At 51.8% G+C, this 23310-nt stretch overlaps 1 protein-coding gene across 1 annotated transcript; it reads right to left on the minus strand.

Annotated features, from left to right (window-relative positions):
• Positions 660–23233, minus strand: RBM17 (RNA binding motif protein 17). The gene is made up of 12 exons (XM_003130822.6): positions 23068–23233; positions 16750–16887; positions 13471–13587; positions 9664–9830; positions 8452–8549; positions 7799–7855; positions 6745–6886; positions 4812–4963; positions 3746–3819; positions 3241–3339; positions 2177–2249; positions 660–2047 (listed from the first exon to the last, which is right to left on the minus strand). Exons 2-12 carry the CDS (start codon positions 16870–16872, stop codon positions 1944–1946), a joined length of 1206 nt encoding a protein of 401 aa, XP_003130870.3. The 5' UTR covers positions 16873–16887; positions 23068–23233; the 3' UTR covers positions 660–1943.

Genomic DNA, 23310 nt, shown 5'->3' on the forward strand with positions numbered 1-23310 from the left:
TGCAGCTTCATGGATTTTCATTTTACACTGAAATTCTTACATTGAGGCTGATTCGAATTTTAGTTACTAGCAAAATTAATTTTAAAACTACATTGCCAAAAATGTTTATATTATTCCAATATCAGAAATTGATGGCAAATAATGCACTAAATAATTACCACAATCATGGAAAACTTAAAAAGTTAGTCATGGGAGACTGAGAACTGTACTCCCTACGCGGTGCCCGCTCTAGTGAAGACTGGTGCAGTCGCCTGCGTTTCCCTGCTTGTTGCTCGAGAATACTGGGGAAAGCCACCCAAATGCACATCAACCATGACGTTATTATAAAGCACGAACAATACTAATGCAGCCACCAAAGGGGGTTACCCTTTAAAACATCAGGGTTTACACAAATTACACGAAGCCGTAGTAACACATCCTCAGCGCGAGCACATTTAGGCACTTGCGAGCCCAGGAGTGGCGTCCTCGCTGATGAGCAGGCGCAGTCCGCAGGTGGCCCTGCTCAAGCCTCAGGCTGTTGATTCTCACATCCTACAAATGTCCAATTAGCGAATTCTTTCACCTTACACTCTTTAATCCAAATTTATTTCACAGAATACATGCACTTTTGTCCCAAAAGCGGAGTCTTAATTTTACTCAGTAAAATGCTACCACAAGAGAAAACGTTACTCTTTTATTTATGTTAAATAAAAACATGAGAAAATCCTTTTTTAAAAAGGGTCAGAATATTCCTTATGTCTCCAAACAAGGTCCATGGATGCAAAGAAATGCCGAGCGCGTCTTCCCCCGCAGGGTCACAGCGCGCTCTCGTGTGGTCGCGGTGACCGCGAGACCATGGGGCACGACCGGCAGGTGCCGCCGCGGGTAAGTCACATGCAGCGCTGGGGCAGGCGAGGAACACAACACCGGACACGAACCTTCGGGAAGCACTTCCTGCGCCGGATTCGCGGCGCCAAGTATTTCTATCTGGTGTCTGCTTGGCGTCCTGCTCAGTGTTTGCACTTGACCGTACCATCGTCCACAATTCCAGACTCGTACCGGTGGGCAGTACAAGTCAGGCAGGTGACGTGGCTCAATTTTATAAATCTTAAAATTACGTATGAGAACTGACACTACTGCAAATTTTGCCAGCAGACACGTGACCCCAAGGAAACATCATTTCCACAGCAGAACTGGGCCCATTCAGTGTCCCTAGGAGGCGCTGAGCTAACCTGTCCATCTGGTCTAAAGACTAGGCTTGACGCGCTGAACACAAATGCTATGTTTATGATTTCTACACCCAAATACCCCTAAGTCCATCACAAACTATAAGCTGGCTTGGCTTAACTGAAAAGAGCTTCATCCAAACAGGTCAGGGAAGGTTCACAATTCTTCAACCTTCATTCAGGCCGTCAAGAGGTTTCTGCGACTGGAGCCAGAAGAATTTCTCTGCTAGAGAAAGCTGAGCTTTTCACCTTGCGCAGAATGCCAAGATGAGACTTTATTATAGAACTTATGAAGCTACAGTTTAGTAACTGGCAGGTTTTATTAAAATGAGTCAAAAAAGGAAAGAAAGAAAAGCAAAGGGTAACAACCCCACATCCCAAAACTGTCTAGATTTTTTAGTGCAAGAAATACGTATCACTGAAGCACTTGAGAAGTATCGTGAAATCCTAGCAAAAGGGTGATCACCTCCGAAGTGGTAAGAAAAGGGGAACAACCAGAGAGGCACACAGATTGGTTTTTTGTTTTGCTTTGTGTGTGTGTTTTTTTTCTTTTTAAGGATTTTTTATACTATATTAAAAAACTCCACAAAATAAAAAAGGGATCAGTCAAGGTAAGTGTCAGAGTCCTCCTGGAGTCTCTGTGCCACAGCCGTGCGGGCTGGCTGGCGCGTTTTTCTCTTCTCAGCGTGCAGTTCATCAAAGGATCTTTGGAGATGACGTGGGCTCTAGTTCTTAAAATCAAACTTGTTCTGCCAAATCCAAGACCCTGAATTTATCCAAGTTGTAGAAACATGCTTTGACCACCCGTCCACCAAAATACCTCCCATTCAGATCGACAACAGCTAGAAGGCAAGCAGAAAGACACGCCGTTAGGACAGGGTCTGTGAGACATCACAGAGCACGTTTTCATCATCAGGGTTAAGAACTCAAACTCGACGCCTCAGTTCTTCACAGTCGGCTGTACAACTCACCTTTAATTGCTGATTCGACCCTCTCAAACTCTAGAAATATGCGTACGGCCTCATCATCAGGGGCCCCCGGGATCTGGAAAGGAACGTGTAACAGGTCACGCGATCACCTGCGAATCCACCGAACCTGAGTTTCCTTCCACAGGTGATTTTGTCAGAGTAAGTTCCCCAATTATCGCCACACACAGACCCGTCCAATCGCAAGGGGACCCGTCCCCTATGCCTCGTGAGAGCGTGCCCAACGTCTCTCTGACAGGCCCCGCCTTAAGTGCTGGGAACACACGGCTCAGCAGGACGGCTCTGCCCTTTGGAGGTCCCGTGCCTCGGACACGCAGACATGTGATCATGCCGCCGTCGCACTGCGACTCAGTGCAGGGGAGAAGCTGCAGCAGGAGCGGACACCACGCTCGCAGGACCTGCAGTCTGTCTCTCACCCTGGCCTGAGCTCCTGTGGGGCTTTGAGGGCCGCTGAGGGCCCCGCTGCAGCTGTGTGGACGCAGCTCCGGCGGAGCCCCACCCCCAGGCGCTCCCCCGGGGGGCTGTCCTCAGTCTCCCGCAGGCCTGAGCCCAGTCTGGGGCCCCCTGCCCTCCCCCCGAATCCCACCCACGCGACTCAAGGCCCTGCTCGCATCCAACACTGCTCCGTGCTGATCGAGTCCTGCGCTTGCTGTCCCTCTGAGTCTGGGGACGAAGCATCTCATGTCACCGTTTGTCTGTGTTTCTTCTCTTGAGCGCATCGCCGAGGGCACGGACAGGCTTCCCCATCCCCGACGCTCTCAACGCGCTGTCGGGCTGTGGGGGGCCCCAGACACACACTTGCCAAATGAATGACACCCAGGCACATCCCAGTCCCTGAGCCACGGAGCACACCTCAGTCACAAAACCAGACGTTTCACCACCTAAACTCTGCGGTCCTCCCCGCGCTTATGTCTGAAACTGTTCTAAGTGCCTTCGACGGCACGACAAGGCGTCCCGCACGGCACCGCACCCTGTCCCCATTCGTAGACAGTGTGTGGTGACTGTCACTTATAGTCTGGGTTATAAACATCAAAAGAAAGCCCTCTTACTTCAAATATCACACATTTTCCGACTTTGCCGTACTTCTCACACTCTTCCTTGGTTTCCACCTCCAGGTCTTCATCGACCTCCCCCGCGCCGACCATGTTCTAGAGACACAAGCACACACAGACGGTCCAGTCCTGAGCAGAACTGGCTCCCACAGGAAAGACACGTACAGATACCTCTCACGACAGCGGGTGTTCCCCAACCCAGGTGACACAAAGAAAACGCTCATCCCGAAAGCACCCCAAAGTTGGTATTTCTTTAAAGAAAATAAAAACATACAGTAAGCTTCCTAAAGAGCCACGTGAGCAACTCTGCAAGCATCAAAATGTATAAACCAAGCTGAACTTCTACCAATTTCAAGCATTTTCGAATAATTACTCACTGGAGCCCTCAACCCTGTGTTTGGCAGAGACCCAGCAGTGGCATGTGAAAACCAGTCTCGCGTGGCACCTGCCCCAAAGCCTCGTTTCCGTTTTCTTGGGGGGCGGACAGGCCTCCCCTCCTTACCCTTAGCAGGACCACCTTCGTAGGACACTTGAGTATTTCAGTCAGTGGATTTGAGTCCGACTTCTTGGCTGCATCTGTGAGAAGACATCATCAGACACAGACGGGTTAGCCCCGCGTCCGAGCTACAGGGAAGAATGTGAATGCAACCGCCACCTCCACGGTTTAGGTCCCACGTCTAAAGCAGCCTCACAGTCTCTGAGCTAAACTGCAGCTGGGCTGGGCGGAAGCATCACTGCTTTGCCATACACTTTCACCAGGACTCCTGGTTTCACCAGACTCCCTGACTTCTGCATTTCCGCCGAGTCCAGCTCCTAAAGGGCTGACGGGGCAGCGTGCTCACAAGCCTCCAGGTGAGCCTTGGCCTGGAAGTGGCGAAAGGCCCCAGCCCGCCCGCCACCAGCGGGCCAATTTCAAACACCCCCACAGGTCGGGCATCTGCTGGCTTCCGGAACCAGCCGGAGAGGCTCGCTGCCGCTTCCGGGGCTGCCAGAAAACGTCTCTTCCCTCTGCAGGTAAAGGCGTTCCGCTAAGCTGACTCAACACGAACTCCGTTCTGCTGCCTGAATGCTAAGTCACGTCTGCCTCATCCCAACACGCCCGCACTACAGAACAGACTGTACCAGTCCAGGGAGGACAGGACAGAAATGGGCATCACCTGCCAAAGACTGCGAAGGAACGCTACTCCCGCGGCAGTCACCCGCAGGAAAACGAGCGCCCACACTCGGAACGAGAGGGGGGGACAAAGGGAAAAGCAGAGGAGCCTTGGAGGACGGAGCGCGAGCAGACGGAATCGCTGCCATCCTGCACACGGCCCTGCCCCTCTCGCCCTAAAAACATAACCACGGCTCTAGCAACGGAACGCGGCTCTGCCTGGCGGGAGCGGGCATGACGTGGTCGTCTGGGGGCCTGCTCACGTGCACAGACGTCCTCCTTTTCCATCTCACCACCTGTCCTCAACTGTTTGTGAAGCGTGCCTCAGGCTTCCCCGGGGCCCAGGCAGAGCAGGGACGCGTCAGGGCCAGGGACTCTGGTGCAGACCGGCCGGCCGGGCCTGCAGGGGGCGCACCTTTCTCGGTGGCGTCGCCCACGATGATCTTGCCTCCCCGCTTGCTGGTCTTCTCCACCGACAGCGCCGTGCTCAGCCCCTGCTCGTGCTTCCCGAGGCCCTGGCCTTCCCGGAAGCCGTACTTCTGCATGATTTTATGTGCTACGGTGCCACTGCGAGGACAGAGAGAGAGACCTGGCATCTCGGCTTACATCACAAGCACCCCCTTGAGGAAAGAGAGAGCATGCATCCCACGAGGGTTTCGATGAGGTCACATGTCATTCTCAAGGAGCCATTAGCCGGGAAGCCGTGGGAGGTTCAGGACAAAGCGAAGCCGCCGACACTGAAATGGGGCGCCCCGCCTCCGAGGTGAGGGAAACGCTGGTCCCCAGGGAGATCCCAAGGCCTGTGAGAGGACACTGGACGTCCTGGTGCCCCACTCGGCCCAGCTACGGGGCTCCTGACCAGGTCGTTTAAAAGGGAGCCCATCAAAAATTACGTATGGTTCAGAGAGCGAAGATGACTGCAACTTTCCAAACAACCGACTTCATCAGTGAGAAGACACTAGCGACCATCTATTTAAATACATGGAAGTAAAGAAACCGGGACCCAAGGGGCGATGAGCCCAGCAAGACCCCCGACAACGTCCACGGGGAAACCGACAGGGGCCCGCCACTCTGAACTCCCGTCCACTGCCCTGTCCAGTCTTTTCCCCCTGCACCGCGAGGGGCCTCAGGGGTCTCACGGGTGCCCCCAGAGACCACTACTCCTGAGGGCTTGAAGCACAGAGCCCTGCTTCAACCCGCCACTGTACCTACAGCATTTCACGTATGTAATTTCCTCAAACATTTCATCTGAACAAGCTGTCCTAGGGCTGGAAAGACCGAAAACTGCTGGACTGTCCTACACTGCACCTTCCTTACGGATGAAGATCTACCACGTCTAGGAGTTCTCATCGTGGCTCGGCGGAAATGAATCTGACCAGCATCCATGAGGACGCGGGTTCAATCCCTAGCCTTGCTCAGCCAGTTAAGGATCCAGCATTGTTGTGGCTGTGGCGTAGGCCAGCAGCTGTAGCTCCCATTTGACCCCTAACCTGGGACCCTCCATAAACCGCGGGTGCGGCCCTTAAAAAAAAAAAAAAAAAAAGAGAGAGAGAGAGAGAGACTCAAATCCTCTGGCAGGGTGCAAACCCCAGGCATCTCTGCAATTCTGACTGGCCCGTGGACGAGGGCACTAAGCACCGTGCCCACGCACACAGCGTGTGACGACAACAGTCCAGCACTTGTGCCATAGGCAGTGTCCTTCCAGAGAACACAGGACAAAGGCCTCAGTGCAATGCAACACTGCTTCATTTCATAGCCCCGCACAGCACGAGAGAAACAGACTAAACATAAAACACCCTCTGAACCAAAATGCATGCCAAATCCAGTGAGGCTTAAAAAAAAAAATCCCAAAGCCCCACCTGAAAATAAACATTAAAACTATTTTCATATGCTGGCAAACAAATTTCTAATTATCATTAGAATGACTAAGAGCTTTTAGACCAAAGGTTCGGAACCATGATTTTAAAGTAAAGGTCATTTTATCAAGGAAAAGAAAAAAACAGATCTCATCCACCCTGTGGACACAGCGTAAGTTAACTCTAATTCTCAGGAGCTACTTTATTTGCTCATTCATGTTACAAAACTCAGTATCAGCAGTGACCGGAAATGGCTCCTACCTGGAGAACACAGTGTCCAGCGTCTAAATCACTCAAACTCCCATGAGAAGGCCTCGCGTTTCGCACAGAACAGAGGCGTGTCCTGCCGGACACCCGCCTGTGCCGGGAGCACTGCTCCTCCTGGGGGAGGCGGTGTGACGCACACCCCACGCCCCCCACCCCGGACACCCTCACCTCCAGACTCACTCATCTACCCAAAGGGCCAAGGCCTCCCTGCAGCTGCACGGTTACCCCATGTTGGCGAGGAAGGAGTTGCCCGGGCCGGTCGGGGATCTGGGTCTGTCCTGTTCCTCGTACACCGGGGGAGGGATAGCAGCTTTGGAAGACTGTGAACGGGGTCTGGAGTCCTCTTCGTACGGGAAGTCTCGGGGCACTGCTGGAGGAAAACAAAGCCAGTTTATCAACACGCTACAAAACAGTTCTGAGCTGCACTTGAGTCTTCTGCAGGCTCCAGCAGACGCCATCAACCCCTGCGGCTCCCACGACATCCTGTGCACCTGTCCTACAGTCTCGCGAGTCTCACACCCACGTGAGCCTGGCAGCACGAACGGTCTCCGAGGTGGGGGTGGCAGACTCAACAGGCAGCTTCCCAGAGACCCGGATGTGGGGGCCGCACTCTGAGACAGGTTTCAGCTGGGCTGGCTTTATGGTCGTCGGGTGTTTCCACACAAAAGGCACCTGACATTCCCCGACCTCCCTTCTTTATAAACAGACGTGACGCGCACAGGGCCACAGTGGTGGAAAGCACCAGGGAGGATGTTTTCTAGGGAGGTCTGCGTGGGGTCCAGCCCAGATGATCTGTCAGGGCCAATTCCAACCCCGAATTCTAGAGGGAGAACCGGGAGAAGGCGGTTTGGGCGACCTGAGTGAACGCACACAACCCGGGCACCAAAACATCCGACCCAGGAAAGTGCTGCCACCTTGTGGAGGGTCACGTGCTTAACAGCCTGTAAATTACTGGGCACAAAAATTCTAAACTGAGCTGTTTTAACCTAACCCCGAATGTGAAATATCGGAGAAAACAAAACAAGTTGTTTTTAGAAACAAACCAAAAAGGCATCCCCCTGTAGAAGAACCCACGCCTCAGAGACTGGCACATAAACTGGCGAAGGCAGAAGGGGTGGAAGGGAGGACCAGGCCGAGGGCTGGAGCGGGACGGTTCCGGCCACTGCCCTGCCCTCGGGAAGCCCAGCTGGCCGCGGCCAGGACGTCCCCCGACTGGGCTGCAGATGCGCGGGTTGCAGATGCGCGTCTGGACAGAAGGAGGGGAGAGAGAGGTACGTACGCTCTTTGTCCTTCTCCACAAGAGACGTGGGGGGGGCGATGGCAGCGCCGCCCATACCTGCAAAAACATAAATTCCGCTGATCAAAGGCGGGAGAGCGCTTCAGAGTCAGAGTCTCAAGGATGTGACATTGCTGCCTGCTGCGTCACACCTCCCCCCGAGGAGGAAGGATGGAGGGACGTGGCTCCGCCCCTCTCACCAAAGCCCAGGGACTCAGAACTGGAATCCAGGATTAAACTTGGTGAAGCAGGCCTCACTGCTTCCCCTTTCCAGGCGAGAAGGAATCGTGGAGCCGCCCCCGGGCCGTGTGGGGTAAAGGACACAACCTAAATCGTGCTGAGAACCATGCTGGGCGGCCCAGAGCGCAGATCTGAAATTCTCAAGCAAATCGCCGTCAACCAGTGGGCGACTAAACCCAGGAAATCCCAGCGTTGGACAGGGCACGCTCGAGAAGGGTCGGGGCCCAGCGACCCCGTGGCACCAAGGACGTGGCTCAGACACGGCGGGTGTTAGAGCTCCGACGCTCACATGGGTTGCGGGGATCCGCAGAAGATCCCCCAAGTCAGCGCCAACTCAACGACTTATCGAACCGAACGTGAAAGGCCAGAGGGAGAGCCCGCAGCTAAAGCGCCCCGGCCGCGCGCTCCCATCCTACTTCGCTTCCTCCTCTCTCGCTCGTAGTCTTCATCTTCGTCCGAATCTGGATCCGGCCGCCGTGAAAAGCCACTGGCCTCATGTCTGTCCTTACGCCTCCTGTGACAACAAAGGAAGCAACACTCATCACAGAGGAGCCAATTTAGAGACACAAACCCAAGGAAGTCACGAGACCGTACCCCCCACACTAAAGGGTTGGGGTGTGTGTGTGTGTGCGTGTGCGTGTGCATGCGCACGTGCCAAGAGCTGGCTGAAGACCAAAGTAGCAAAAGTATGAGGAGAACAATCCAGAAGATAGATGGAGCAAATCTGATAAGTACAAGCACAGCAGCAGGAAAAACATTTCCTTGGAGTTCCCAGTGTGGCTCAGCACTCAACGAACCCGACTGGCATCCATGAGGATGCAGGTTCGATCCCTGGGTTAAGGATCAGTGGGCTAAGGATCCGGTGTTGCCGTGAGCTGTGGTGTAGGTCACAGATGAGGTTTGGATCCCGCGTTGCTGTGGCAGTGGTGTAGGCCAGGGCTGCTACCACTACAACTGGACCCCTAGCCTGGGAACCTCCATATGCCCTAAAAAGACAAAAAAGAGAGAGAGAGAGAAAAGAAAAAAATTTCTTTGATATTTCCCTCTCTCACTTTTAAAGCATACCAAGAGAGCTAACAGTTAAGAAAAATCAGTAAAAGAGTAACATTTTTAGTATTTTAAAGAGTTAGGATTCTAGCAGACTCACAGCATAAGCAAAAAACTATTATTCAACAGCGAGTTTCTAAGTTAGTTTGTTTTTTTGTCTTTTTGCTATTTCTTTGGGGCTGCTCCCACGGCATATGGAGGTTCCCAGGCTAGGGGTCGAATTGGAGCTGTAGCCACCGGCCTACGCCAGAGCCACAGCAATGCGGGATCCGAGCCTCATCTGTGACCTACAACACAGCTCACGGCAACACCAGAGCTTTAAACCCCCTGAGCAAGGGCAGGGATCGAACCCGCGACCTCATGGTTCCTAGTCGGATTTGTTAACCACTGCGCCACGACGGGAACTCCCTAAGTTACTGTTTTAAGAACACACCCAAATGATCCTGCATCTGTGCCTGAAAGTGGCTCCGATTCTGTCTTCACGCCGGGATGTACACAGCCAGCCCCCGCCCTCCCGCTGCCTGCTCAGATGGGTCACGGTATTTCGAACAAAGAACACCCACGTCCACACGGAGCCTTACTTCTCTCTCTCTTCTATCTCCTTCTGTCTCTCCAGCTCCCGCTGTCGCTGCCGCTCCTCTCGCTGCCGCTTCACCACCTTCTCGTAATCGTTAGGAAACATGGGGTCATACTCGTCGGCCAAGGGGATCAGAACTTCTCCTGCGGAAAAGCCACTGGGAACAGGGTCCTGAGGAAGGGAAAAGGCCAGAGTGAGCACCGGCCTCCGTCCTGGAATCTTACTCAAAGATTCCGGTCGAGGAACGGGAGGGTCCGAGGGGCCCTGAGGAGCCTGTCTGCCCGTCGTCCCGAGGAGGGACCAGACGCCAGAGGAGGTTCGGTGACCTGACGGGGCTGCACATCTAGCTCAGGAGCAGAAGACGGCAAGGAACCCGCCCAGGTCAGGATTCGGTCCACCAACACCTGCACCAGTTCCCCAGGGGTCCTCGAGGAGCTGCCACCCCAACACTGGCATTTGCTTTTAGCGAACACTGCACGCTTCTCTTGTTATGTACATCCATGGAAAGAAAACAACAAAACCACTCAAGAATACAACCATGCCTGTGGTCACCTCTTGGAAAAACGTCAGACTCTGATCACATGGAGACGTGACACGTCAAGACTTTAAAAAAGCACAGAGCATCCCCTCGGGCATCGTGCCCTCCTCTGGCCTGTATCCCCTCGCAGGCGGGCTGGGCAGACCCCAAGTCCGCCAGGTGGGGGGCTCTCTGCACATCATCACCCCTTTCTCCAAGGCCCACTAGGACCAGCCCGATGACAGCCCCGCTTCCCTTCTACACACCTAGAAACTGGGCTGCTAGTTGAGAAAGAGGTAGTAGCCTTCGGGAAATCAGAGAAGCCAGTGGCGGACAGGGCCCAGCCTACAGAAGCGGGCCTGGCCCCAGGCTGGCAGCCTCCATCCCAGCGGCTCTCGTCGGCCCTGGCCTACCCACACGAGGCCTCGCCTTCCTACACGGCCGCACGCTCTCCTGTTCGTTTTCTGAGCACGACTCCGCCTCACTCTGCGAAAATAAGATGCCTCCACTGGTCTCCGCCAAGGCCCTGGACAAGCCCAGGCTGGCATCCCTGAGCGCCCGGTCTGCTTCCTCTGCCCAGGGCAGGCAGGGTGTTCATAAAATGTAATTGGTATTTGAACACGAAACTGATGTGACAACGGGAGCTTATGTTTAAAGGCAACAGATCTAAACCTAACAATTCCTGGGCTGCACGGTTCAGTTTGACGTTTCTCCCTGTAAACAAATACTTCATGGTTTCCTTCCAATTACAAAATTACAATAACACTTTGACCTGGTGAGTAAAAGAAGTTTAAAAAATAACTATAATCCTGTCCCAGGCCTGATCTCTGGAAAATTTACACAAATCTGTTTACCACAGGGCTCTCAAATAAATCTGTAATCCTATGAAAGACAAGGAACTCGACTTAACATTCTGTGATTACTCATACGGGAAAAGAATCTGAAAAAGAACGGGTATGTTGTGTGTATAACTGAATCACTCTGTTGTACAGCAGAAATCATCACAACTTTGTAAACCAACTATACAAAAAATAAATAAATAAATAGAAGTAGGTTCTTATTTAAAAAACAACCCACAAAGGAACAAGATTTCCTTTCAGTTTTAGGACAGGAGAGGCTAAACCATCAGCCACCCGATTTACGTAACGTTGCCATCACAAAGCTTCCAACTCAGAACGGACTGTCAGCATGGGAGTTTCCTGGTGGCCTAGCAGAGTTGGGGATTTGGTGTTGTCACTGCTGTGGCTGGGGTTCGATCCCTGCTCCAGGAACTGTCACATGCCATGGGCACGGCCAAAAAAAAATAAATAATAATAAAATAAATAAATAAAAATGACTAATCCAATCCAACTGTTTTGAAAAAACAAAACAACATGGAACGACAAACTGTCAGCATGAAGGTCAATTCTGTCATGTCAAAATCTGACAGCTGACAACTTTCGCTGTATAAACCTGCTACTAAGTTCAACGATGCACCAGCATTCTCTGCTCCAGCGATGGAGCAGCTTGCCTAAAACCCGAATGCTGGGGAGGGTGGGAGAGGCCCCAGCCCATGCACTGCAGGAGACACCGTTTACGGAGACCACGCGCTGGGAACAAGCTGGCACTGCAACAAACTGGCCGTAGAAGTGACTCATCGCCTCCTGCCACCTCAGGACGTGCATCTGAAGAAGACAACATAAAGCGCACAGAAGGCTCCCTGCAGAGGTGTTCCTTAGTGTTACTTGCGGTGACACAGGAAGGCAGATCCAGACGGCGCTATAACCAGAATACCTGGGCCAAGCAGCACACCCTCACCTGATGGGACTGCTTCACAGCTGGAAACTGGTTATGGAAACTACCTAACAGGAAGGAAAATGCTCACTGATTAACGGGGAGGGGGCGTCATGTGACAGGTTCTAGAACCAGTACTCAGCAAGAGAAGATGACCAACCAGTCTTGAACTAGATAAAGCAAGAAAGAATGAGGTGGGGGAAATGTTAAAAGACAGAATCCTCAAAAACCTTCCCCTGGGGGTGCCTCTCCCTCCTGACGACTGTCAGCTGCAGGAGCAGCACCAGGTCCTCCGGCCAAGAAACCAGAGGCCCCGCCGGGCACGGAACCAGAGCAAGGTGGGGGGCAGGCGGATTCCAACCCAGAACAGTCCACACTGTGAGGACACACTAAATAAAGAAGGAGGGGCACGTGGCAGGGACTGTCTCAGCGTGCCTGGGGGTGGGGGTGGGCTGGGACGAGAACCTTGCTGACAAACAGCAATAATAGAATATTCTATCTATTATTAGCCATTCAGTCATTTTTCATTAAGCAATGTGTCTGCATGCTGCTCTTTATTATTTATTATTCTTCATATTATGTGAACGCCATCTGGGGAAGGCTAAAAGTATATCATAGGGTGGGTGTAATTTTATTTTTTTTTAGGGCCACACCGGCGGCATATGGAGGTTCCCAGGCTAGGGGTCAAATCAGAGCTACAGCTGCTGGCCTACACCACAGCCACAGCAACGCCAGATCCCAGCCACATCTGTGACCTACACCACAGCCACAGCAACGCCAGATCCTTAACCCACTGAATGAGACCAGGGACTGAACTCACATCCTCATGGATGCTAGTCAGAGCCGTTTCCGCTGCGCCCTGACGGGACTCCCGCGCAGGTGTAATTTTAACCACAGTCTGTGTTGGATCCACTTGTCCTCCACTCTGTACAGTTTTAACTATGATTCCGAGTTACCCTTTTCCGTATCCTTCTCATCCTCGCTACCCCATTTTTGGAGCTGACCACATCTGCTTCTTGTTTTGAAACCTACGTGAAATCACTGGGATAATGAAGCCTGGGGTGGTAGAACTATTTTTTAAAATTCTCAATTTTAACCCACAATAAAACAACGAGCACTAAAATTCCTCCTAAGAACAAAAATTAGAAATGACCTGTGTGTCCGTCACTAGCAAACGGAATCGGGTTCACCCGCACAGGGGATGCAGGGCCGCCACTCACACGCGCATGTGGTCCTGCGCTTTCGGACCCAGACCGAAGTCACGACACGTCGAGGGAGAAAGCCAGTCAGGGAGCGGCGGGGGGAGGCCGAGCACGGAAAGCTACTCCAGAACACGAAGCTTTTAAATGTGCGGGGTAGGACTGAAGTCCTGTGTTTTTCTCTTGGCATGTCTCCAATTTCTGATTTTTCTATTAACAATTTTATTTTAAACATATCAATGTTTCCAACTTAGTAAAACAAAAGACAAAAGTAAGCTGAAAATGAGCCCAACTGCCAAGTGCCAGGCGCGAGCGCAGTTACCTTGAGGCCGGCGGCCACGTGCGGCGGGGTGTCCACTACCTGGCGCTCGTCCGAGGAGCCGCCCCGCTTCAGATCGATGACCGGGGCAAGGACTGTGCTCTGTTTTGTCCTCTGGCTCTAAAATCAATGAAAAACAAGAAAAGTGTACTTGAGGCTTCCCATTAAAATCCATTCTATTTGTAACAAAGATTTTTTTGGGAGGGGTTCCCTCTGTAACAAATGTTTCAGATATGAGAAAAACAATCTTAAAATAACTAGTTTCTAATTCAGTTATTAAAATAACCATATACTGGTTTCTTTAGACTTTTTTTTTTTTTTTTTTTTTTTTTTGCTGTTTCAGGGCTGTACCTGTGGCATATTAAATTCCCAGGCTAGGTTGAATCAGAGCTACAGCTGCCAGCCTACACCATAGCCACAGCAATGGGGGATCCTTAACCCACTGAGTGAGGCCAGGGATCAAACCTGCATCCTCATGGATCCTAGTCAGGTTCATTAGCTGCTGAGCCATGAAGGGAATTCCTGCCTTTTTTTTTTAACAAGGTAAATTTCCTCCATTTTTGTAAAAAGTTTACAGAAAGCCTGATCACTTTTATTTAAATATGCGTATGAAATACTGCAGGAACAAAGCCCTTCACTTGATTTCCCCTTGGACCCGAGGAGAGCAAACGTGTCACAGCACCTTTCACTCTAGCTAGCGTGGATCCTTCAGAAGACACGGGCATGCTTTTATATCGTGGGCATACACTTGTATAATTATGCCCACTTTTAGTCTAACTGAGTTTGTGTTATGATACTTCATAACAGAACAGCACTGTTCCTTGAAGCCAGTCACTTTACAAAAGAGAAGATGAGGGAGTTCCCATTGTGGCACAGCAGAAATGAATCCGACTAGGAACCATGAGGTTGCAGGTTTGACCCCTGGCCTTGCTCAGTGGGTTAAGGATCCGACGTTGCCATGAGCTGTGGTGTAGGTCGAAGACATGTCTCTGATCTGGAGTTGCTGTGGCTGGGGTGTAGGCCGGCAGCTGCAGCTCCAATTAGACCCCTAGCCTGGGCACCTCCCTAGGCCACGGGTGCAGCCCTAAAAAGACAAAAAAGACACACACACACAAAGGAGAGAAGATGAGTCCTTCAAGAATAAAATGCACAAAATGGTATTAGCATTAGAATATAAAGCTGTATTTACATACCTTACATGCAAAACAAAAAGTACGCGAAACTTTCAAAGATTTAAATTAACTTAAAAAAATTAAAATGAAAAATAAGACTTGTTAAGAGTTCTCGCTGTAGCACAGCAGGTTAAGAACCTGACTGTGGTGGGGCTCGGGTTACCTCGGAGGCACAGGTTCGGCCTGCGGCCTGGCGATCTGCGGCCTGGCGCAGTGGGTTAAAGCATCCGGTATTGCTGCAGCTGCAGCTCGGATGCAGTCCCCAGCCCAGGAACTTCCACATGCTGCAGGTGTGCCATTTAAAAAACAAACAAACAAATAGGACAATCTTCCTTTCACATGGAATGAAGGTTTGTCTTAAAAAGACAAAACTGTATCTCTTGAAAATGAGGTAGTACTGGTATTGAAACATTTAAATCTGATAATGATATATAAAAAGGTAAAACCCTGATCAACAGAACCAACAAGACAAATTTAAAGTCAGTGCTACTCGGTGTATCCCAATCCTGAAAACCTTTTCCAATACCCAAGGCATCAAACGTAAGCCATTCAACATTAACGATGTTGGCACTGAGGAGAAAAAAAAAGCGAACTTGAAAAAAAAATGTATTTTGGAAATTTTCAAACATTAAATCAAGGAGAACAGTTAATGAAGTCGCAGGTCTCCACCCGACTCCAGCAGCTATCCACTCACAGCGGATTTTATTCCACGTACATCCCTACCTCCCTGCCCTAGACTGGGGCATTTACGGGAAATCTCAGAAATTATACCACTTCATCAGTAAATATTTCAACATGTTATCTGTGAAGCAGTTTGGGTCAACTCCTTTTTTCGTCACTGCCTCCTCCTTTAAGGAAGCTTTGCATACATTTTTCCCCCAACCCTGAAACTGTAACACCACACACACGCCGACTTGCTCAGGTCCTTTACGGGTAGCTCTGCTTTACACACAGGAAGAGCAAGGCTTTTTCCCCCCTTAGGACACATAGCTGCGGCACTTGGGGGGTAGAGCTTCTACCGGAGGTGCACGCTCCGCAACAATGAGCCAACCCCAACACCGCTCTCATTCCTTGGGTTTTTTTCTTTTTTTCTTTTCAGGGCCAAACCTGCAACATATGGAAGTTCCCAGGCTAGGGGTCAAATCGGAGCTACAGCTGAGCTACACCACAGCTCACAGCAACGCCGGATCCTTCACCCACCGAGCGAGGCCAGGGGTAACCCACAGCCTCATGGTTCTTAGTCGGATTCGTTCCCGCTGTGCCACGATGGGAACTCCTCCTACGCTTTTTATTAGCAACATCTTAGTATCAAACATCCAGCAGACCACTGTCCTTAATGTTTTACGTGGTGAACGATTTCGAGGATGGTGCCAACCCCCATCAGGACACAACAGAAACAAAGCCATTACCCCAGACTGTGAACCTTGACACACTCGTAACCAACCTGAGCCGCGTGGTAACACACACACATTATGACAGCTCGGGAATTACCACAGCTTCGGTCCCAAAGTGCTGCTTCCGAACCACCTACAACAAACAGCAGGCTGCTCCCTAAAAATGCAGGCTCCCCAAGCCCCAACCAGAACCCATATTTACCAGAGTAACAGGTATTACACAGCCTTTTTTTTTTTTAAGCTTTGTAGGGCTGCACCCTTGGCATATGGAGGTTTCCAGGCTAGGGGCTGGATAGGAGTTGCGGCTGCCGGCCTACACCACAGCCACAGCAACGCAGGATCCAAGCCACGTCTGCGACTTACACCACAGCTCACGGCAATTCGGGATCCTTCGCCCACTGAGCGAGGCCAGGATTCGAACCTGCGTCATCATGGTTCCTAGTGAGGTTCATTACCGCTGAGCCGTGAAGGCATTACATAGCATTTTAAGCAAATTCTCAATCTCTGACGCACACAAGTCTGAGAACTAGAAACCAAGAGCACTGCTTTTCTCCGCTGGGACTCCCCGCAGCAGTTCTGTGCCCAGGAGGCAGAGCGACGAAACCACCTCACGTCCTCCTCCTGCCGAATGTCTGGGCCTCGAGGTCGGGAGAGAGGTGGAGGAGGCGGCTGAGCCCGCTCCTGTCAACCCTGCTCCCGCGCGGGGCCGCTCCTACCTTGGCCTGCGTGAGGGCTGCCTTCTTCACCTGCAGCTGCGACTGCAGGAGCTTGAAGTTCTTGGACCAGCCTTCCGTCTTTGAGTCGCTGGTCTCCACCCCCAGGTCATCGTACAGGGACATGGTCTCAGCTTGATGCTGGAAGACAAGGGGGTCGGGTTTTCAGAAGGCTGCTCAAGGGGAAAGAGTTCCAGTCACTCCGCGACGACACGATGCAGCACCATGGAATTTGAGAGGTAGGAGGTAGGTGACAAGATCACCAGGTCCAGGAACATTCAGGGACAGAGGCCAAGACACTGGGCTTCACCAAGCAACATCCCTGCTAATACACAAAGTTACACCCAGGTATTATTTTAAAAAACCCTTAAGAACGGACTGTCCTATGTATACGGTCTTGCAATCAAGTAATTCATGAGTGCAATTGTTCTGTTCTATAGCACAGACTTAGGAAAGACGGAAGTTCTAGATTCAGGCATTAGTAATCCCATATACCCAATTTCTTAAAAGTTCTAGCTGTGTCAACAGCAGAAAGTAGAAGCCTTACAAAAACAGCAAATCCGGAGTTACCGTAGTGGCACAGCAGAAACGAATACAACTAGGAAGCATGAGGATGCAGGGTTGATCCCTGGCCTCGCTCAGTGAGTTAAGGATCCGGCATTGCCGTGATCAGTGGTGTAGGTCACAGACATGGCTCAGATCTGATGTGGCTGTGGTGGAGGCTGGTAGCTGTAACTCTGATTAGACCCCTTGCCGGGGAACCTCCACATGCCCTAAAAAGCAAAAAAAAAAAAAAAAAAAAAAAAAAAAAAAACCCAAAAACGAAAAACAAAATTCCCTTTGGGGAGGAGGCTACCCTTTTATTAAAGAAAAATTTAGGAGTTCCTGTCGTGGCGCGGTGGTTAACAAATCCGACTAGGAACCATGAGGTTGGGGGTTCGATCCCTGCCCTTGCTCAGTGGGTGAAGGATCTGGCGTTGCCGTGGGCTGTGGTGTAGGTCGCAGACACGGCTCAGATCCCACGTTGCTGTGGCTCTGGTGTAGGCCAGTGGCTACAGCTCTGATTCCACCCCTAGCCTGGGAACCTCCACATGCCACAGGAGCGGCCCTAGAAAAGGGAAAAAGAAAAAAAAAAGAGAAAAATTTAAATATACGCTTAAAAAAAAAAAAAAAAAAAAAAAAAAAAAAACGGAATGATCTCACAGATGTGACGGAAGCGAGTTAGATTTCTTCTTTCTTAAAAAAAAGTTTTGGCTGCTGCATGCAGCAGCTTGATGTGGGATCTCAGTTCCCAGACTAGGGACTGACCCCAGGCCACGGCAGTGAAAACACTGAATCCCAACCACCAGGCCACCAGGCCAGTCCCCAGGGTTAGATCATTTTAACACCCAGACCTCCTTGTATCCACCAAGAAGAATCTTAGTCTTCGATGGCGGTGACTACAAAGAGACAGCCAACAACCTACATGTGAGCGACCAATACCTGCCACCCCAGCAGACAGAGGAACAAGAGGACAACGACATCAGAAGGACGAGAGCCGGCACTTAGGAAGCCTCGTCCCACTGAAGTGGGCGAAGAGCAGCACCTGCTACAGAGGCTCAGGACCACGAAAGCCGAGGGCACCCAGAAGGGGAACCAGGGACCCTGGAGATAAATCCGCCCAGGTCAGAGCTGGTCAGAACACAGCTTGTGCCGGTAAATCTCTCTGCCACCCTTAAAAACCTTGACATTCGAAACCACCTGTCCCACTTCTCAAAATAAGAAATCAGGAGTTCCCGTCGTGGCGCAGTGGTTAACAAATCCGACTAGGAACCATGAGGTTGCAGGTTCGGTCCCTGCCCTTGCTCAGTGGGTTGCGGATCCGGCGTTGCTGTGAGCTGTGGTGTAGGTTGCAGACGCGGCTCGGATCCTGCGTTGCTGTGGCTGTGGTGTAGGCTGGTGGCTACAGCTCCGATTAGACCCCTAGCCTGGGAACCTCCATATGCCGCGGGAGCGGCCCAAGAAATAGCAAAAAAAAAAAAAAAGAAATCAATCTCTTCCTTGCAGATGGAAAGAGAAGAAAACTTTGACTGAAATCTCTAAATTGCAGACATTCTTAACCCAGGTAGTTTCTGACCACAGACACATTCCAAAAATCTGTCAGTTCCCAGGCTCGGACCGCATCCTGCACTGAAATCATGCCACACAACTCCTGTGCTCGTGTGTGTCTCGGGGAGGGAAGGTCACAGAGTCAAGAAGGGAAACATTTAATTTCCCGGGTCGTACTGTCTGACCCTGGGCAAAGCTTCTCCATTCTCTAAGGCGCCCCGGGGCCGAAGGAGCAGCGGTGACCCACTCCCTCCGCGCAGCTCTCTGCCCGCGCGCCAGCACCGTTCAGTCTTCCCCCTTCCCGGATGTCTGAACCCTCAGGCTGCTAAAAGCCCTGAGCTGAGACTTGGACATGAAAGGCCCGCGGCAGCACAGGAGGAGGCGAGGAGCAGCAGAGCCCTCGGCGGCCCCATAACTCACCTGCACCAGCGCCAGGCCTACGCGGCCTCCTCCTCCAGGCCCGGGTGACAGCCCACCCGCTCGGCTGACAACAGTGCCAACAATCCCCTAGAGTGTGTCCCGCAGGGAGTGCCCTCGGTTTGCCTTCAGTGCCGAACAAACCGGGTCTTGTGAGCTCTAAGCGCGAGCCACGCGGGAGCCACTGAGGCTACGTCAAGAACGAGCGCGCCGAGTGCAGCCGTGACCTAACTAAGCACGGCTGACATCCCACCCCGTCTTCCAGGTTCCACAGGGAACGCCCCAGGTCCACCCCAGAAGCCACCGTTTTAATCCAGGCCATCATAAACGCCACGACAACCCAGATCCAGTGACAAGAGTCCACGAGACCATACTTCCTCTAGCTCCACTGCACTCGGAAGCTCACCCGTCAACAATTCCACGGGACCTGCCGCGCTCCGCAAGCTTTGGAAGTTATTATACAGCTGTACCTTCGGGTCACTTAAAGTTCCCCGTTCCCGTTCTCAAACGCTTTAAAAACACACCTTAAACACGCGAAACTGACGTCACCCTAGCAGCATCCGCTGGCTTTTGTGTAACCCGGGGCTTATTAATCAGATCTCCGCATCACAGTAAACGCAGAAGTGCTTTCCTCACTTTTCTCCTCTTCATTTATCTTCAAATTCACAGAACTGGATTAATCACAGCAACGGCACCCTCGTTACTGCACACTTACGACCTGCTTTAAGTAATTACCACGACACTACAAGCAGAGGACTCACCACCCAAAAGAAGAGACATGGTCTGGATAAGAAGCCACTCAACCCCCAGGGCCCCCAACCCGTTCAAGTGATCCCCCCGGCCCAGGGGTGAGCAACTTGAGCCCCGCTCTGTTAATTCCTTGCTTCCCTCCTTTTGTATAACTTTATTTACAAAGCTTTATTGCATCAATTCCTTAGAAGGTGGGTATATCTTTAATTCAGCTGCCTTAAGCACATGTAAATATATCATACACAACTCACTCCAGCGCAAACACTGAAATGTAACAGGTGCACAGACAAGGCCGTTAGGCCTGAAATTAATTAATGCTGTGACGGCTTTCAGATAATATAGCATTTATTTCATGAAGTCTGGTGCCAGGTAATAAAAATCCAGCACTTTCTAACATTTGATATACTTTAAGAAGTTAGGATCAAATACCAACAGCTGATTTGTATAATGTCTTTAAGAAACCTTCTAACTATTTACTTCTAAACACCATTCTTCGGTTAACACATCTTCCAGGAAGTCTCTGTGTGGCACAGCGGGTTCAGGATCCAGCATGGCCACAACTGTGGCGCCGGTCACAACTGCAGTGCAGGTTCAATCCCGGATCCAGAAACGTCAACATGCTGCAGGTGCACCCAAAAACAACAACAACAACAAAAACCCCTCCAGGTATGCTTTTTTTCCCCTTAAAAAGAAACACGGTAAACATGGTTCTGCCAGAAGAATGAGGATTTTTCAAGATTCTACCTAAGCTGGCAAAGTATTTTTTACACATGTGCAACTGGCAGAAAAAGAATACAGACATCTTCTCAGAAGCATTCCACTCACTCACCTTTCAAGTGCGTCTCTGAAGCCTCTGTGACAACCCCCCACGTAAAAGCAACTGTCCCTGAACACGTGTCTCTCACTATATCATCAGCCCTTTAAAGGTAAGGCCTGTTCTGTCTTTGCCCATAGAAGCACCGTAAGTTTTACACCATAATTCATGGGAGAGAAACTCCCCTCACCATACAACTAATAATGAGTCAAAGTTTGAGCTCTGAGCACCTAAACAAGTGGACATGGTAAGAAAAGACCTTTTATCACTAAATAGACATTCATGTATCATAAATCAAAAACGAATCCTAAAGAACACGCCAAGTGCTAGACACATGGACACAAAGCAACAGGAAAGGCCACGAGGGTGGTGCATGCTGATGCCAACAAAAAAGACAGGTAATAAGAGGCATCGCTTCATGTGTAAGATGTGTGACTTCCTAAAGAATTTTTAAATGTTTCCCTGTACCTCCAGCTCTGACCCCTTGTCACAGTTTAATACTTCCATTCATTCTCATAGACGCTATAACTGCCCAAGTACATAGGCTGGAGTGTCCGTGAGTCACCTGTAACTCAGGTGTGTAAGAGAGCATCCTTCACTATCCACGAGTACGGAAGACTTGGGGAAGGAGTACCAGCCCTGACTGCTCCTCGAGTGTAATTTAAAACAAGACAGGTAGGAGTTCCCACTGTGGCCCGGCAGAAGGGAATCCAACTAACAACCGTGAGGCTGCGGATTCGATCCCTGGCCTCGGTTCAGTGGGTTAAGAATCTGGTGTGGCTATGGCCGTGGTGTAGGCCGGCAGCTGCAGCTCCAATTGGACCCCTGGCCTGGGAACCTCCATATGCTACAGGTGTGGCTCTAAATGGCAAAAACAAAAGCAAAACAAAAAAACAAGCCAGGTAAAGAGACATCCACTTTACAAAGTTGCATTTGGAAACGCAAGACAGTTCTCCAGATTCCTGTTTTCTGTAAAGTCTGTCCGCAGCCATCAGAGAGCCCCAGGGTCAGCTCCTCAGTGCCCACACCTCTCACATCTCCCGCCGGCTCACAGCCTACTCACTGTTCTAAACTGCACCGCGTCCATCTCTTGATAAGGTTCTAAAAAGAAAACACCCTCAGTTTAAGTTACTAATATCCTACACTCCCAAAATGTCTTTGTGTTTTATAATCAAAACGTCTGTGTCCTTCACCCCATAAAACTGGAAATTGACTCGCACTCTTTAAAAACTCTGTTGGAGGAGACGCAGTCCTCACCTACTTGAGGATGTTGCGTTTCGCCCTCGTCCAGAAGGTCCTACTTCCCACCCATCCGCCTGCCTCTAGCAATAAATCCCTTCCACGGCTCTCCACTACTGACTTCTCCCACCTTCTTGACCTGACCTGACCTGCCCTCTTCAAGCCTCTCTGCCTTTGCTGCAGTTTCCGAAACGCGCTAAGACGCTCGGCCTCTGCCGCTCTCGCACTTATTTCTTCTGCAGGAAACCGTTCCCCCATCTTGCACATCGAACCAAAGACCTCCAAGGTTCAGTTATAAGCCTCCTTCCCTCTTGGAAGCCTTTCCAGACCCCCCTCCAGTCCCTCAGATCAACCCATGCCTTTATGCTTGTTTCCCGAAAGACCAATCTTCCAGACTGCAAGGACAGAGGCTTATTTATCTTGCAGCCACTGTTCGTTGCTGACAAATGGTCTGGGTAAAGGGAGATGTTCAAAAGATGCTTGGCGATTGGACGTGAGAGCTGCAACGCCGCTTTGCACGGACGAGGGCAGCGCTAGAGCCGGAGTCCCGTCTTCCTGCGCGGCCAGGTGAACCCGGGTCTCTGAGAGATGTCCACACCTGGATTCCCCGCTCTGCGGCCGGGGGAGGAAACGGCTTCCTTCCTCTGCACCCTCCAACCGGGAGGGGTGCAAGCGTTCGGGGCCACAGGTGACCCAGGCCTGCCCACCAGGTCACGGACCGGGCAACTTTCCCCAAACACGCCCGCGGGGCCAGAAGAGACGAGGACACACAGACGGAAAATGAGAATCCGGGAGAGGAGACCGGGCCCGATAACCCGGGCAAATAAGGGAAAGGGGCGGCGGGGCGCGAAGGGAGACGCGGAGAGTCGGCCGGGGCCAGGCCGCCTGAGGCGAGGGGATGGCGGCCGGGGGACGGCCTGGGACCCCCGGCCCTCACGGCGCGGCCGAAAGCGGCGGCCTCGCGTCCAGCGCCGCCCGGGAGGCGCTCGCCCCCTGCCCCGGGCGCCACTTACCCGGTCCGCCCGGCCGACGCTCCCGGGCGGCCACGCACCGGGGCCGACGCGCCGCGGAGACGGCGGGCAGAGCGCTCGGCGTCAGCCCCCGACGGCCGGACCGCTCCGGCGCCAACCCCTACGCAGAGTCCGCGGGCCGCGCGGCTGCGCGGGGTCACGGCGTGTGCGGCTGGGAGAGAGGCGCGCTGCGCCTGCGCCGAGGACGCCCGCCCCGCCGCGCGCCCCCTGTCCGCGGGAGGACCT

This window comes from Sus scrofa, chromosome 10 (assembly GCF_000003025.6).
Source record: "Sus scrofa isolate TJ Tabasco breed Duroc chromosome 10, Sscrofa11.1, whole genome shotgun sequence".
Classification (NCBI taxonomy): domain Eukaryota; kingdom Metazoa; phylum Chordata; class Mammalia; order Artiodactyla; family Suidae; genus Sus; species Sus scrofa.